The 18,330-nt window shown below is 44.2% G+C and overlaps 1 protein-coding gene across 3 annotated transcripts in view; it reads left to right on the forward strand.

Moving 5' to 3' along the window:
- LOC134358361 (protein lava lamp-like) overlaps positions 1 to 18,330 on the forward strand; it is a 145,893-nt gene that overhangs the window by 85,527 nt on the left and 42,036 nt on the right. For all 3 annotated transcript variants that reach the window (XM_063070494.1, XM_063070495.1, XM_063070496.1), the window contains 3 exons: positions 5,903 to 5,954; positions 8,389 to 8,506; positions 17,988 to 18,029. In XM_063070494.1, coding sequence (XP_062926564.1) covers positions 5,903 to 5,954; positions 8,389 to 8,506; positions 17,988 to 18,029 — 212 coding nt within the window. The remainder of the gene's footprint in view (positions 1 to 5,902; positions 5,955 to 8,388; positions 8,507 to 17,987; positions 18,030 to 18,330) is intronic.

An 18,330-nucleotide genomic window follows, 5' to 3' on the forward strand; every position in this document is an offset into this window, starting at 1 on the left:
AAGCTTTTCCCATGGGTGTGTATGGCCGCAAGGCAGCAGAGGATTAAAATCAAAGCTCTCTTTCTCCGGCAAAATATAAGGTCGTCCAATTTGGTACATGAAACAGAAAAAAGAGCACAGTGAGAGACTGGGAAATATTAACATTGATAGTGTCTGAAGCATCCTTCTGCACTTCTCTGAAAGTTAAAATCCAGGTGCAGCAAGCAAATAGAAAAGCATTTGTAACTGATCTTTATTCCAGGAAGATTAGAGGGCAGGAGTAAAGGTCTGCAGATGCTGGAAAAAGAGGGTTTTTTTAGTAACCCCAAAACATAAAATGAATTGAAAGAAAAACATGGAGCGGGAAATAACTTGTGTATGTTTAGTTTTTACTTTCAGTGAGGCGTGCACTTATTACGTGGTGGCGTGATGACGTGTGCCATTCACATACTTTTATATATAACCCATAATGAATTATGTAAACAACAAACATGCTTAATCAAACAATATATTTACAACATAACCTAAATATTACTGAAATATTGAATTACATAACACAGAGCAACACACACAAAATGCTGGCGGAACTCAGAAAGTCAGGCAGCATCTATGGAGGAGAATAAACAGTTAACATTTTGGGTCGATGTCCTTCATCAGGACTGGAAAGTAAGAGGACAGAAACCAGAATAAGAATGTGGGGCGGGGGGAAAGAGTGCAAGTTGGCAGGTGATAGGTGAGACCAGGTGAGGGGGAAGGTGTGTGTGCGGGACAGAGGGGATGAATTAAAAAGCTGGGAGCTGATTGGTAGAAGTGGTAAAGGACCACAATTATAAAGGGAAGTATTTGACCTCATCTTGGGTACAGTACAGTTTAGCTCATCTTAACTTTGCAGATATACTTTCCAAGCACAGTGAAAGCTCACCAGAATACTTTTAGGGATGGGGGGGTGTTACGTATAGATATATGGAGTCAACTGGGCCTGTAGTCTTGAAAGTTTAGAAGAAGGAGTGATCACATTGAAGCGTCTTACAGGGCATTTATAGTTTATTTAGAGATAAGGCACAGTAACAGGCCCTTCTGGTCCAATGAGCCCACACTACCCAATTGAAATTGAAATATCTTTATTGTCATTGCATAGTATAATTTGTCATGCACCAATACAGCGAAAATGAGTTTGCAACTCTCGTACTCAATGCTGTAAAACAACAAATAAAATAAATAAACAATAAATAAAATCAAGTAACCAGCCAGTGCAAGCAATGTCCAGCAATACAAAAGCGAAACTCAGGTGCGTGACAGCCAGAAAACCGGTATTAAAGTAGCAATATAACAAAGTTATGGATGGTGCTTGATGGATTGGTTCAGAGCAATTATAGCTCTGGGGGAAAAAGCTATTTTTCAGTCTGGAAGTGCGGGCATAGAAAATCTTATAACGTCTGCCAGATGGAAGAAGTTCAAACAGATGATTGCATGGGTGTGTATTGTCCTTACAGATGCTTGTAGCTTTCCTTAGGCAGGAGGTATATAAAATTTTGAGTGGCATGCACAAGATGCATGGTTACAGTCTTTTTCCCAATGTAGGGGAGTCTAGAACTGGAGGGAATAAGTTGAAAGTGAGAGGGGATAATTTAAAAAAAAGATCTGAGGGGTAACTTATTCACCGAAGGTGTTGAGACTCAGTACTGTGCACAAACGGCTAGGGTGCCTAAGAATTTTGTGCAGGACTGTAGTAATTTTATGTATTGATCTGTACTGCAGCTGCAAAAAAAAACAAATTTCATGAAATAAGTGAGTGATAATAAACCTGATTCTGATACGGGTCTGTATTGTGGACTGAGAGTGGGAAGCGGGCAGGGAGAGGGGAGTCATGGTGAGAAAAGGGGAAGGGAGAGGGGAGAGAGTGGGAAGCACCAGAGAGACATTCTGTAATGATTAATAGATCAATTGTTTGGAATTAAATCACCCTGCCTGGTGTCTCAGAGCTGGATGTGTCTGCACCCATTCTATCCCCCACCCTGGCACTCCTTCTCTGCCCCCTCCCTTCCCCTCAGTGCTCCACCCTCACCATTCCCAACATCTTTTCTCCCGCCAGATTCAAAGACTCACTCTCTGCTCCACACTGACAAATACAGGACTGTGCAACCGTCTTAGTCACCCTAACTATTTATATTTGCCTAAGACTTTTGCACAGTACTGTATATGCAGTGAGATAGGTACAATTACTATGTTTAGACATTTGGATAGGTGCATGGACATAAAAGATTTAGAGAGATAGGGAAGAAATGCAGACAAAAGTGACTGGCTCTGATAGAAATCTTTGTCATCACGGAAGAGTTGGGCCAAAAGACCTGTTTTTGTGCCGAATTACACTGAGTCTACCTGTTGCAGTGTCTTCCACTGTCACTAGGTGGCAGCAGCAGCCCAACTTTCTTTGATATAAACTGGATTTGAGAATCACAAAGACAAGAGATTGACCAAATGCTGGAAATCAGGAGCCCACACACACAAAATGCTGGAGGAACTCAGCAGGTCAGGCAGCAGCTATTGAGGGGAATAAACAGTTGACATTTTGCCAAAAACACTGACTGTTTATTTCCCTCTATGGGATTTGAGAATTCCTGCTTCATGTTCCTCTTTTCTTTTTGCCGTTATTTCTATAGTTAAAGAAAATCTGAAATATACGCTCAGTGACCATGTTATCAGACACCTCCTGTATGAAGTAAAGTGACCACTGAGTGTAAGTTTGTGGTCTTCTGTTGCTGTAACCCATCCTCTTCGAGGTTCTGTGTTCAGAGATGCTCTTCTGCACACCACTGTGGTAACATGTGGTTATTTGAGTTACTGTCACCTTCCTGTCATCTTGAACCAGTCTGGCCATTCTCATCTGACCTCTCTCATTAATGAGGTGTCTTCACACGCAGGACAGCCGCTCACTAGATTTTTTTTTGTTTTTCGCATCATTCTCTGTAAACTCCACAAACTGTTGTGCATCAAAATCCCAGGAAATAGGCAGTTTCTAAGATAATCAACTACCCTGTCTGGCACCAACAATCATTCCATAGTCAAAGTCACTTGGATCACATTTCTTCCCCATTCTGAGTTTGGTCTGAAAAGCAACTGAACCTCTTGACCATGTCTGCATGCTTTAATGCATTGAGTTGCTGCCACATGATTGGCTGATTAGATATTTGCATTAACGAGCAGTCATACAGGTGTAGCCAAAAAAGTGGCTATTGAGTTTATATTTAAACTACTTCAAAATCACTCCTCACTTTGGGAGTTGAACACACGCTATAGCTGTTTGCAAGGGTAGTGCATCAACAGCTATTGCTTTGGGTCAAGAGGGACAAGTCAAAATTCGTCAGCCTCCTGAGGAGATAGAGGCGTTTGGCCAGGACAGGCTATTGATGTTCACTCTGAGAAATTTGTGGCTCTCAACCTCAGCATTGTCAATATACACAAGAGCATCTACACCCCCACCTCCCCTGGTCAATGACCAGCTTCAAGAGAAAGGCGGTTGCTATGACACCATGTCACTATCTCCTTCCTGTACTCCTACTCATCATATGGCCCAGTACAGCGATGTCATCTGCAAACTTGTCGAGTTAGAGCAGAATCTGGCCGTGTGCAGGGAGAAGAGTATGGGGCTAAGTACAAATGGTGGCATAGTAGCATAGTGATTAGCACAACACTTTACAGTACAGAAAATCCGGGTTCAATTCCTGCCACTGCCAGCAATGAGTTTGTACGTTCTTCCCATGACTGCACATGTTCCCTCCGGGTGCTCTGGTTTCCTCCCACAGTCCAAAGACGTACCGGTTGGTAGTTAATTGGTCACTGTAAATTGTTCTGTGATTAGGCTAGGGTTCAGTCGGGGAATTGCTGAGAGGCCCAGCTCAAAGGGCCAGAAGATCCTATTTTGCACTGTATCATGATATCTAGACAAATAGATAGATCGATAAACAAAGAAATTAATAAAGTGTAAGGAAGTCATGTTGCAACTTTATAACGCTTTGATTAGACCACACTCTGAATGGTCTCCCCATTAAAGGAAGAATGTGGAGGGTTTTGAAAGAGCTTTACCAGGATGCTGCCTGGATTAGAGTGTTTGAGCTGTAAGGAGAGGCAAGACAAACTTGGGTTGTTTTCCCTGGGGCTTCATAGATTGAGGGGAGATCTGTTAGGTGTTTACCAAATTATGAGAGGCAAAGAAGGGGTAGATGGTCAGAATCTATCTCCTAGGGTAGAGATGTAAAATACTGGAGGACGTGTATCTAATGTGAGAACAGGAACGTGTAATTGATGTGCAAGACAGGTTGAGAGAGTGGTAGGTAGCTGGAACAAGCTATCAGATGCAGTGGTGGAAGTAGATACAGTAGTGGTCTTTAACAGGCTTTTAGACACATGAAAGTGTATGGAACGGGGGAAATAGATAATGGAACGGGGGAAATAGATTATGTACCGACAGAAGAGATTGGATAGGTAATGGATAGTAGGGATGTGGAGGGCTATGGTCCCAGTGCAGGTCAATGGGAGTAAGCGGTTTAAATGGATTCAGCATGGACTAGATGGGCCGAAGGTCCTGTTTCTGTGCTGTGCTTCTCTATGACTCTAATTAAATTTTGCAAAGGGACCAACACAAAATGCTAGAGGAACTCAGCGGGTCAGGCTGATCTATGGAGAGGAATAACTCGTCAAAGTTTCAGGCTGAGATCTTCTATCAGCACCAAAACATCGACTGATCATTCCTCTTCATAGATGTTGCCTCACTCAGTGAGTTCCTTCAGTGTTCTGTGTTTGTCTCTCTGGATTTTCAGCACCTGTAGAATCTCTTGTTTTTATCCCACAATTGAAACAATGAAAGCAACTTTACCCACAGCCTATCGTTTCAAAGAGCTTGCTGTGTGCATACTGGCAGTTGTGATTCCTACATTACAAGACCATCGAATGTATTTTAAAGAGACATCACTGACTTGTGAAAGATGATCTAGGAATATGAGACTGCCTTATATTTTCTCTTGATCTCCAGAACAGTGAACAAACATAGAGCTGGGTAACAGCCTGCAGGGGATGAAGGGAAATCAGACAACTTCAATATTTGGGAACCACTTCATCTTCCAGACAGAAATCTTGTCCTTGCTGAGAGAGACCAGCAGCAGTCGTATCACATAGTCTTCCTAGTACTCTGCCTGTTTCTTCAGCTCCTTTTCTTTCTGCCCAGTCTCCTTTTCCCCTTCCTCCTCTCTCTCTCTCTCATTCTGCTTTGCCTTCTCTCTCCTTTCTCCCCCTCCCTCCCTCTCTCTTTCCCCCTCTTCCCCTCCCCCTTCCCCTCTCCCCCCACTCTCCCCCTCACTCTTCCTCCCCTCTCTCTCACTCTCCCCTCTCTCTCACTCTCCCCTCTCTCTCTCTCTCCCTCTCCCTCCCCCTTTCTCACTCTCTCCCCCTCCATCCTGCCTGTACACCCCTTCCCCTCTCCCCCTCACTCTTCCTCCCCCTCTCTCTCACTCTCCCCTCTCTCTCTCATTCCCTCTCTCTCACTCTCTCCCTCCCCCCTCTCCCTCTCCCTCCCCCTTTCTCACTCTCTCCCCCTCCATCCTACCTGTACACCCCTTCCCTATCTGTTGTGAAAACCGATCAGTGTGTGGGTTTTGTCTAAACTTAAAAACCTTTTTGCTGCTTTGAGCTGCAGGATGTGCTTTGCATTAAAGTGCAGAGGAGATGCTCTTTATCTTTGCCCAATTCCTGACAGTCAGTAGACTCCAGAAATGCGATGTTGCTTTGAACTGCTGTGTACAAAGTGGTTGCTGTTAATTCTGATTGGTGTCACGGTCCAACAGAACAACATTTGTGATTCCTTCATTTTGCTGGCTTCTCTGTCACAGTTCGGTACTGTAACTGAAATATTGTCTCTATTATTTTGCAGACAATGAGGAGCCTGATTGTCAGCTTCCCAACCAGGGGCCCCCTTTAAACAGGTACCAGTGCTGCTTTACACACTTCATTCGCAGAACTCAGAACAGCAGAGCACAGTGACAGGCCCTTCAGCCCATCATGTCATACTGTCACAGAATGATACAGCACAGACACAGGCCCCTCAGCCCATCTAATCCATGCTGACCACAGTGTTTCATCAAAACTAGTCCAATTTGCCCGTGTTTGGCCGATGACCTTCTAAACCTTTCCAATCAATTCAATTCAATCCACATATCTGCCCAACTGGCTTTTAAACATTGTTATTGTAGCTGCCTCAACCACTTACTCGATGTTCATTCCATATGCACGCCAACTTTTGCATACAAGTAAGTAAGTTGCCCCCACTCCCTCCATGTTCCAAGTCCTTCACACCTTAAATCCGTCCCTCTACTTTTGAGGGAAAAAATTATGTGCATTCACCCTCTCTATGCCCTGATGATTTTATACACCTCTCAGTCTCTGACATTCTATGAAATAAAGTCCTAGTACAGCGGAGGCAAACCTTTGTAGGAGCATCTGCCCATATTGGTGATAATCTTCTAAAAAAATTCTCTCACGTGCCATGGTAGTTTTGAGCAGAGGTGATCATTATTTGATGAATTAGTGACAATAATTATGGATTTTTTAAAGGAAAAAATATGTATTCATTGTTTTATTATTAATAAAAGTATAACAGAGACAAATTGAAATAAAAGAAGCATTTTAGAAAACCTGTTCAAAATTATTACTATTAATATTTTTTAAAAGACTATTGAAAAATAAGTATTCATGAAGGTGCTCAACTGCTTTCAGTATTTACCGTTATTATCCAGTGTTCCCTCAGAAGGACAGCAAAGAAAATGCAAGCAGAGTGAAGCCAACTCCAATTGGCCCAACCGTTTACTATCCAAATACTGATGTGGATGCCAGGTTGAGGAGGATTTCAAAACTTATAAACTTATCATCCAGTGTCACGCGCTCTTGCAACTGTCTGGTTGGTGCCCAGCTAGGAACTCAGCAGGACAGGCAGCATCTATGGAAATTAATAAACGGTCGATGTTTATTAAGAGACAGAAATGGAAGGAGGAAGATGTCAGAAAAAATAGTTGGGGTAGGGGACGGAGGCTAGTTAGAAGGTGATGGGTGAAGCCAGGTGGGTGGGAAAGGTAAAGGACTGGAGAAGAAGAAATCTGATAGGAGAGGAGAGTAGACGATAGGAGGAAGGAAAGCAGGATGTATCTTTTTATCACGGGTGGGGTTTAAAGAATTGAAGGGTAGCATTGCATCCCGCAAGCCAGAACATTTTTTTGCATGCTGTCTTGTGCTGTAGGTTCCTTACCCCTGTACCTAGCCTGTCCATCTTCTCCCTGTAGCTCAGTCTTGGCAGCGTCCATATAAAACTTTTCTACATTCTTTGCAGTTTACTGACAACTTTCCTATTGCAGGGCGACTAAAACCGAATGTAATACTCCAACTGCAGCCTCACCAGCATGATCGCCCAACCTTTATACTCAATGCCTCGACTTATGAAAGCCATGATGTCAAAAAGCTTCTTTACCACCCTTGTTACCTGTGGCTCCACTTTTGGGAAAGCTTGTTCTTACACTCCAGAATCCCTCTCTTCTACAACACTCGCCAGGACCCTGGCATTCACTGTGAAATTCTTACCAGGGTTTGACTTTCCAAAACATAACACCTCACACTTATCTGAATTCAACTTCATTTGCCATTCATCAGCCCACTTACTCAGCTGATCGAGATCCCAGTGTAATATTTGATAACCTTCTTCGTGGTCCACTATGCTAACTATTTTAGTGTCACCTGCAAACTTACTAACCTTGAGCACTCTTATGCAAAATGTTGATGTGATGTCAGACAGCAATATCCCTGGCGCCAGCCCCTGAGATACATCACCAGCCACAGACCTCCATTTGGAGAAACAGCCTTCTGTTACCACCCTCTGCTTTCTCCACCAAGCCGAATGTGTAACCAATTAGCCAGCTCAAGTGTGGCTGTACCAGATTTTCATAGGGCTGAATGAGATTTCTTAAGACGAATGCTCTGGCCAACGAAGGTGGCCTGCCATACTCCACCTTTATTGATCTATCTACGTATGCAGCCACTTTCGAGGAGATATGAACTTGGATCCCAAGGTCTCTCACTATAACAAAATAGTTTTTTTTCTCTCAGTATCAGAAGTCAACTCCTCACACTTGGCCGTGTCTCACCACACGAGCAAGCCTCAGTACACCAAGCATTCCTCACCCCTCATTCCCAGTCTTACCCACAATCCTCTGCTGTTGTCCCTGGCACCACATTTTGCTGCTCTTAAAATCTTCTGGTGAAGAAGAGAGTGAGGACAGAAATATCGCCACGTTGTTGAATGTTATTTGGTTTAAATGTGCCCACTTGTTCCCAAACCTCAAGTGCACTCCCCACATTTGTCTAAATGTACAGTGGCGACGAGCTCCTGACACACGACCTGGTGAAGCAAATATCTTCCCTGCAGCAAGACCTCCGGGACTCCAAGACCACCCAGCGGCAGCAGAACGCGATCATACGAGGCCTGAGAGAGGTCAGTGAGTGACAGCGGTGAATCGTGGGGGAGGGGTGGGGGCTGACATCTCGACAGCCTTGGGTTAGTCAAATCCTGCGTACCTAGGCTGAAACACAGTCTACGCTATTCGCACATTTGTTGTAACTGATGGATCAACGATGGAAGTTTAAGGTCTGCAAGGGGGAGGTTCTATTTCGATGTTCATTTCGTTGCCATCCCCATTCTGCAGATGAACCTCAATAGTGGATACAGTACTTCCCGATACCTCTCACCCCACTCTGGACCTTCAGTGATGCCCCTTCACCCCAACACTGGACACTCATTGCAACACTCTGATTGTCTCTGTCATCACTAGCTCTGAAGTTTTTTCTGTCATCCTCTCTGATTTAAGTCTCTAGTTTAAGATGCATGTTACAACCTACCTCTGGCCAGGCTGGCAATTGCATTCCTCCTCGTGGCCCAGAAATTTTATTTTGAGGTCGTGTAAATCTCTTGGTTTACCCTGTTGCTGATTAAGTTTACATTGTGGTTATGTTCACAAAGGTTCCTTAAAGTTGGCATAGCCAGGGGAAGTAGTGGGGATTAGCTCCCACCACCTATTAAATGCTCCCAATAGTGTGCACCTCAAATAGCCATGGACAACCAAGTTATGCTCCTGGCCTTCATGTATGTCTTAGCTACTAGGCCTAGTGGAACCATTTCTACTGCCAGGAGAAAGGGCAAAGGCAGGTTACTGGAGCCGTAAAACTAGTTGCTTCAGGCAGATGGGACTCATCAGCCTTAGTTGGTAGCTCCTCAAGGAAAAGGAGAATGGATCTCAAACCTCTGTTGCCTTGTGGCTATACCCATTCACAGGGAAGGCTTTGGGAGTAAACCCCAAGGAAAAGTCTGGAGCTGGAGTTACTAAGACAGTCCTACGTTGAGATCGATGCTGACTGGCAACTCCTGCGATGACATATACCGAACTCTTTTGATCTCTGCCATCCCTCTCAGCTGCTTGGAGAGGGGGAGCCTGTGACATGGACACGAGCTTGTTCTCCATGTCATACTGCCCAGGCCAGTGTGGCTTACATGTCATGTAAACAGCTAGGACGCAATGTCCATGGTCCACCCCAACTGACAGAGGGCTTCCTACGAGGGGTGATTGATAAGTTCGTGGCCTAAGGTAGACAGAGTCAATTTTAGAAAACCTAGCACATTTATTTTTCCTACATTTACATACTTAGTCCAGTGGTCATGGAGCATACGGATCCCTTCTTTGTAGAAGTCGGTGTCTTGGACCTCCAGAAAATGGTCCACGGCAGGGGTGATTGATAAGTTCGTGGCCTAAGGTAGAAGAAGGAGTTATTAACTTCAAACATTCTGCATTTTCACTCAAGGAGTTAAACTACACGTGCATGTAACAAGAGCGTGCAAGTACAGCAGGCAGTGAAAAAAGCTAATGGCATGCTGGCCTTCATAACAAGGGGAATTGAGTATAAGAGCAAAGAGGTCCTTCTGCAGCTGTACAGGGCCCTGGTGAGACCACACCTGGAGTACTGTGTGCAGTTTTGGCCTCCAAATTTGAGGAAGGACATTCTTGCTATTGAGGGAGTTCAGCGCAGGTTCACAAGGTTAATTCCCGGGATGGCGGGACTGTCATATGTCGAAAGATTGGAGCGACTGGGCTTGTATACTCTGGAATTTAGAAGGCTGAGAGGGGATCTTATTGAAACATATAAGATTATTAAGGGATTGGACACGCTGCAGGCAGGAAGCATGTTCCCACTGATGGGTGAGTCCAGAACCAGAGGCCACAGTTTAAGAATTAGGGGTAGGCCATTTAGAACGGAGTTGAGGAAAAACTTTTTCACCCAGAGAGTGGTGGATGTATGGAATTCTCTGCCCCAGAAGGCTGTGGAGGCCAAGTCTCTGGATGCTTTCAAAAAAGAGATGGATAGAGCTCTTAAAGATAGCAGAATCAAAGATTATGGCGATAAGGCAGGAACTGGATACTGATAGTGGATGATCAGCCGTGATCACAGTGAATGGCGGTGCTGGCTCAAAGGGCCGAATGGCCTACTCCTTCACCTATTGTCTATTGTCTATTGTTTAACTCATCCCTTTCTACCTTAGGCCACAAACTTATCAATTACCCCTGCTGTGGACCACTTCTACAAAGGAGGGATCCGTATGCTCCACGACCGCTGGACTAAGTGTGTACATGTAGGAGGGGACTATGTTGAATAATAAATGTGCTAGGTTCTCTAAAATTGATTCCTTCTACCTTAGGCCACGAGCTTATCAATCACCCCTCGTATGTTCATAACTGGGGTTCAGTGAGCGGGATTGGCTTTGCTGCATGTCTTGTGAACATCAGTGTGCCACTGCCTCTGGAAGGAAAATAAGAGGAATTAACTGTGAGTTATTGAAGAGAGTTCTTTTGGGGTTTTCATTGGTGGTGGAGTAAGTTGATTTACATAATTAGAAAATATCAGACAGTTTTGAAATCAGGTTATAGCTTCAGGCATAGCTAGACAAATGTAATCCTTCATCTGGTGTGGCACGGTGGGTGGAGTTGCAGTATGCAAGACACATTTTTCATTGTTCCTTGGTATATGTGATAAAATAAACCAATTTACCAATTCTTACAAACTCTGCTCAAAAGTGGTGGCTACATCGCAGGAAGAGCCCTCCCTGCCACTGAGCACATTTACGTGGAGCACTGCCACAGGAAAGCAGCATCCATCATCAACGACCCCCACCATCCAGACCATACTCTCTTCTCACTGCTGCCATTGGGAAGGAGGTACAGGAGCCTTGGGTCCCACACCACCAGGTTCCGGAACAGTAATTAACTTTCAACCATCCGGCTCCTGAACCATTGTGGATAACCTCACTCCCCTCAACTTTGAACTAATCACTAAACACAACCTACAGACTCACTTTCACGGACTCCACAACTCATGTTCTCAATATAATTTTTGTACGTACTCTATCTATCTATTTATTTGTTAATTATTTGTCTTCTTTTGCACATTTGTTGCTTGTCAATCTTTGTATGTAGTTTTCCATTGATTCCATTGTACGTCATCTACTGTGAAAGCCTGCAAGAAAATGAATCTCAAGGTAGTTTATGGTGTTGTACTGTATACATACTTCAACAATAAATTTACTTTGAACTTTGAAATATGCTCCTGGTCTGGCACTGAAAAATAGGAGCAAATCACACAAAATGCTGGGGGATCTTCTGCAGAATCTCTTGTGTTTATGGCTTGAAGTAAGAGTTGCAGGTTTGTTTCGTGAGTAGGAGATGTTGCAATGTTTATAGCTAACTGGCGATTCTGTGGCTTGGCTGGATTTGGAAAATGACTGCTCATAGATCCAGTGGCTGGAGCCCAGGGGAGTTACAAGCAAAGGCCAATCAATTGTGGAACGCGGTGATTGCACATTGACTGGAGCTGCACGCATTGACTGGAACACCACACTGCTCACGGGCTGAAAAGTCAGTGCTCATGGGGCAGAGAGCAGTTCATTACTGTCAGCAGGGGTTCTCCGCAAGGGTTGACGTGTATGGAGCAAGCGAACCTTCACTGAACTCTGCGTGGTTGATAGGATTGATAAACACATCTTTGTCAGTGGTTTGTGAAACAGGTCCATCTGTCCACAATATCCTGAAAAGGGAGGGTGAGCAGCCAGAAATTGTGGTGCATATTGGTACCAACAACATAGGTAGAAAAAGGGAGGAGGTCCTGAAAGTAGAATACAGGGAGTTAGGAAGGAAGCTGAGAAGCAGGACCTCGAAGTTAGTTATCTCAGGACTGCTGCCTATGACACGTGACAGTGAGGATGGGAATAGAATGAGGAAGTGGATAGATGCATGGCTGAAGAATTGGAGCAGGAGGGCAGGGATTCAGATTTCTGGATCTTTGGGACTTCTGGGGCAGGTTGCACTTGAACCCGAGGGGGACCAATATCTTTGCGGGCAGATTTGTCAGAGCTGTTTGGAGTGGTTTAAACTAATATGGCAGGGAGATGGGGGAACCAGTATGATAGAGACGAGAATGAGCCAGCAGGTTTACAAGTTGATGGTGTAATGTGTAATATGAACATAAGGAAGGACAAGCAGACTGAACAAAGAGTTAAGTTGTACCACAGAGTCAAAATTCAAAAGGGTGAAGAATACAGGACATCCTTTGAAGGTGAGTGAAGGAATGTTCAGGGGAGATATCAGAGATAGGCCTTTTACACAAAGAGTGCCAGGAATGCACTTGCAGGGGTGGTGTTAGAGGCAGATACATTCGGAATAAAGTGGACGAACTCATAGCGGATTAGAGATTGGTCGGTATGACGTTGTGGGCATCACTGAGTTGTGGCTGAAAGAAGGCCATAGTTAGGAGCTTAACATCAAAGGATGTACTTCGTATCGAAAGGACAGGCAGGAAGGCATAGACAGTGGTGTGGCTCTGTTGGTAAGAGATGGAATTACATCTTTAGAAAGTGGTGACATAGGGTCAGAGAACGTTGAATCTTTGTGAGTGGAGTTAAGAAACCGCAAGGATAAAAAAACCATCATGAGAACCACATGAGCCTCCAAACAGTAGGCAAGATTGGGGTTGGGATTGCAAAGGGAGCTTGAAAAGGCATGTAATAAGGGTAATGACACAATTGTAATGGGAGACTTCAATATGCAAAGGGATTGGGAAAATCAGGTTGGTGTTGGATCGCAAGAGAGAGGATTTGTTGAATGACTACGAGATGGCTTTTTAGAGCAGCTTGTGCTTGAGCCTTCTCTGGGAAAGGCTGTTTTAGATTGGTTGTTGTGTAATAACCCAGATCTTATTAGGGAACCTAATGTAAAGGAACCCTTAGGAGGCAGTGATCATAATGTGATTGAATTCATACTGCAAATTGAGAGGGAGAATTATAAGTTACATGTATTAGTATAGCAGTGAAATAAAGGGAATTACAGATGTATGAGAGAGGTGCTTGCCCAGGTGGATTGGAGGAGGATACTGGCGGGGTGACAGCAGAGCACAAGTGGCTGAAGTTTCTGGGAATAGTTCACAAGGTGAAGGATTGATATGTCCCACAGAAGATGAAGTTCTTAAATGGCAGGGTTAGGTTGCTGTGGCTGACAAGGGATGTTAAGTTAAGGGCTGCATAAAAGCAAGGAAAAGGCATAAAAGGTAGCAAAAGTGAGTGGGAAGTTGGACAATTAGGAAGTTTTTAAAATCCAACGAAAGGCAACTAAAAAAACTATAAGAAGGGAAATGATGAAATATGAGGGCAAATTAGCCAATAAGATAAAGCAGGATACTAAAAGTTTTTTCACTTATGTAAAGAGTAGAAGAGAGGTGAGAATTGATATGATGCTGGTGAGGTAGTAATGGGGGACAAAGAAATGGCAGCTGAACTTAAAGCGTATTTTGCATCTGTCTACACTGTGGAAGACTCTAGCAGTGTGCCAGAGGTCCGTGAGTGTCAGGGAGCAGGAGTGAGTGCCATTGCTATTACAAAGGAAAAAGAACTAGGCAATCTCAAAGGTCTTAAGGTGGATAAGTCACCTGGACCAGATGGACTACATCCCAGAGTCCTGAGAGAGGTTGCTAAAGAGATAATGGATGCATTGGTCATGATCTTTCAAGAATCATTTGATTCTGGCATGGTCCCGGAGGACTAGAAGACTGCAAATGTCACTCCACTCTCAAAGAAGGGAGGAAGTCAAAAGAGAGGAAATTATAGGCCAGTTAGTCTAACCTCAGTGGTTGGGGAAGTGTTAGAGTCTATTATTAAGGATGAGGTTTTGGGGTATTAGGAGACTAAAAAAATAAGTCAAAGTCAGCATGATTTCTACAAAGGGAAATCTTGCCTTTCAAACCTGTTAGAGTTCTTCAAGGAAGTAACAAGCAGGGTGGACAAAGGAGAAGCAGTGGATGTAATTTACTTGGATTTTCAGAAGGCATTTGATAAGGTGCTACACATGAGGCTGCTTAACAAGATAAAATCCTATGGTGTTACAGGAAGGATACTGGCCTAGATAGAAGAATGGCTGACAGGCAGGAGGCAGCGAGTGGGAATAAAGAGGGCCTTTTCTGGTTGGCTGCCAGAGATTAGTGGTGTTCCTCAGGGGTCAATATTGGGACCGCTACTTTTCACATTGTTTGTCAATGATTTGGATAATGGAATTGATGGCTTTCTGGCAAAGTTTGCAGATGATTGGTGGAGACATAGGGGGTGCTAAGGAAGCAATGCAGTTGCAGCAGGAGTTATTTGGAAGAATAGGCAAAAAAATGGCAGATGGAATACAGTGTTGGGAAATGTATGATAATGCACTTTGGTAAAAGGAACAATAGTGTGGATTATTATCTAAATGGGAAGAATGTTCAAACATCAGAGGTACAGAGGGACTTGGGAATCCTTGTGCAAGCCTCCCAGAAGGTTAATTTACAGGTTGAGTCTGTGGTAAAGAAGGCAAAAGCAATGTTGCCATTTATTTCAAGGGAACTAGAATATAAAAACGAGGCGATAATGCTGAGCCTTTATAAGACACTGGTCAGGCCGCACTTGGAATATTGTCAACAGTTTTGGGCTCCATATCTCAGAAAGGATGTGTTGTGATTGGAAAGAGTACAGAGGAGGTTCACAATGATGATTCTGGGAATGGAGAGGTTAACATATGATGAGAGCTTGACGACTTTGGGCCTGTACTCACTGGAATTTAGAAGAATACAGGCAGATCTCATTGAAACCTATCAATTGTTCAAAGGACTAGATAAGGTGGATGTGGTGAGGAAGTTTCCTATGGCGAGGGTATCCAGAACTAGAGGGCACAGTCTCAAAATTGAGGGGCAACCTTTTAGAACAGAAGTAAAGAGGGGTCTTTTTTAGCCAGAGAGTCGTGAATCTGTGGAATGCTCTGCCACAGACTGCAGTGGAGGCTAAGTCCTGTGTATATTTAAGGCAGAAGTTGATAGTTTCCTGATTGGTCAGGGTATCAAAGGATATGGTGAGAAGGCAGGTGTATGGGGTTGAGTGGGATCAGGGATCAGCCATGATGGAATGGTGGAGCAGACTTGATGGGCTGAATGGCCTAATTCTGCTCCTGTGTCTAATAGTCATGTGGTCCTTTGGTCCACTGAGTCTGTAGCGATCACAAAACATTAACTTGCCCTTATTTAATTTATCTTATTTATTTAGAGATGCAGCATGGTGATAGGCCCTTCCTGTGCAACGAGCCTGTGCTGCCCAATTACACACATGGGGCCAATTAGCCAACTAACCCCTATGTCTTTGGATGTGGTCACATGAAGAATGTACAAATCCCTTACAGACAAGCGTCGGGAATTGAACCCTGGTTGCTGGCGCTGGAGTAGAATTACACTATCGTGGCACCCCAAATCTTGTACTAATCCTGTTTCTTTCTGCCTACATTCTCATCACTTGCCTCACCGGCACATGGGGGTAATTTATAATGGCTAATCAATCTACCAACCCGGAGAAGTTTTTAATCTGGGAAGAAATTGGAGCACCCAGGGAGTTCCCATATGGTCACAGAAGAACACGTGAACGCCACACTGTTGGCACCAGAGGTCATCGGTCCTGGCAAAGGGTCTCCAACTTGAAATGTTAGCTCTGGTTTTCTTTCCACAGATGCCGCCTATGGACAATTGAACCTGTGTCACTGCAGCTTCTCTGTTGGTTCTGCCACCGGGTCACCTCATTTAGTGGCACCACAATGAGTTCAACCAACACAGAGAGCCGGAGGAGCTCAGTCAGTCAGGCAGCATCTGTGGAGGGGAATAAGCAGTCAACGTCACAATTAAGAAGTCATCCTCTCTTCCTGTGCCCACAGGGAATTTCTGTACAGAATTGGCTGTAGTCTGCCAGTTGGATGTAACAATACTTAAAAATGAAAGGCGTATGATGTTCGCCAGCCCATCTGTTTAAACTAATGAGCTAGAAATGGATTTGTTACAGTTCAGATGGTCCTATTCTCCCGTTGGAACCTTTGCTTGTGACAGCTCATCAGTCTGAGATGTCTCCTCTTAGATCATCCTTTCTGACTCCCAGTGTAGTCACTGAGAGGAGGGTGCAGAGGGAACAGGGCTGAATCAGAATCAATTTTATTATCGTATGTCATGAAATGTGTTGTTGTGTGGTAGCAGTACAGTGCAATATGTAAAATGTGCTATACATTATAATAGGAAATATGTATAAAATTAAATTAGTGCAAAAAGAGAGAAAAAGTAGTGGAAGAGTTCATTGTCTATTCGGAACTCTCATGGCAGAGTGGAAAAAGCTATTCCTAAAGCGCTGAGTTGTGCCTTGGGGCTCCTGTGCCTCCTCCCTGATGGTAGTAATGAGAAGAGAGCACGTTCTGGGTGGTGGGGATCCTTCATGATGGATCCCGCCATTTTGAGGCATCACCTTTTGCAGATGTCCTTGATGGTAGGAAGACTAGTGTCTATAATAAAGATGGCTGAGTTTGCAACTCACTTCAGCTTTTTCTGATCCTTTGCAGTGGGCTCGTCTGAATCCTACCTTCATCTGGTGGGTCCATTGTTTGAGCAGACTCTGGGGGTTTCACACTCATTCATTTTCTCTTGCTAAAGACCATCATGGAGCCTGTTGTGCAGGGCTTGGGCATCTTTGGCATCCTGTCCATTCTCAGCAAGTTTGGACTATGATCAGTTTAAGCTATGGGGATGCTGAGTACTGGAATGGGGGTGGCTGATATTCGGTGAGATGGAGTGAGGGGGAAGTCTGACGGCCGTGTAGCATCCAGTGGTGAACAGTAATAAGCAACTCCCCTGACTCCTCTCCCAAAAGTTAATCCTGAGGCTCATTCATCTATCCTGAACTCCAGAGCTGACCTTCCTAATCCCACACGGAGAGAAACCATACTCCTGGAGGTTAAAATGTTTAACATGGAACAGTACAACACAATTGTGCCAAATTAATTAAATGCCAGACTATACTAGTCCCTTTCTGCCAGATGGAATCAAAGACCCTCTTAGATGCCTCTATTTGCCTCCATTGCCTCCCCTAGCAGTGCTTTCCAGGTACCCACCACTCTCTATTTTTAAAAAACTTCCTCGCACGTTTACCCCCCTCAGCTTAAATGAGAATCTGCATCTTCTTTCTTAGCTGAACAACAAAATAAAACGATCCATAGCTTTAGTCCTACACAACTCAGGTGGTAAATCCTTTGTTTCCTGTGGTGGTGGAGATTAGAGATTTGAGGAACCCTTTCACACAAGTCTTGCTGAGTAAAAGCTGTCAATAGGGGCACCACAAACCACTGGGCTTTACTGGGAGGCTAGAAAAGGTAAGAGAAAATGCTGGCAGGCACTGTGTGGAGCAGAGCCTTACTTGCCTGATGATCAGTCAGAATTCCACAGCACTCTGCAAATCAAGACTTTGCTCTTGTGATTTCCCCATGGGGATCTGGCAAATTATTGCTCCCAACTACTCAGAGGTAATTCTGCATTTTAATTGTGTAACTTTCTCTCTCCAGGAGTTGGAAGAGGCCAACTTAAACAAACCAGGGGAAATAAAGGTAAGTGTGAGATGAGCAGAAATATTTCATTGTCACTCATTGACTTTGCTGACTTTCTCTGTCCACATATATGCATGTGTGCACACGTGTGTCTGTGTGCACGTGTGTGCGTGTATATACACCTGCGTGTGCACGTTGGTTGGTAGGAGTTAACACTGGGTTGGGTGACCTGCTTCTGACTTGCAACCATGCTTCCTTTGAAGATAACCAGCCTGAGCCATTAAATGCCCCATCTCCTGGTAATACATTGAAACGCTTAAACCAAAACTCACATTGGTGGGATGTTAATTTACGCACATGA

Source organism: Mobula hypostoma, chromosome 18 (genome assembly GCF_963921235.1).
Source record: "Mobula hypostoma chromosome 18, sMobHyp1.1, whole genome shotgun sequence".
Classification (NCBI taxonomy): Eukaryota; Metazoa; Chordata; class Chondrichthyes; order Myliobatiformes; family Myliobatidae; genus Mobula; species Mobula hypostoma.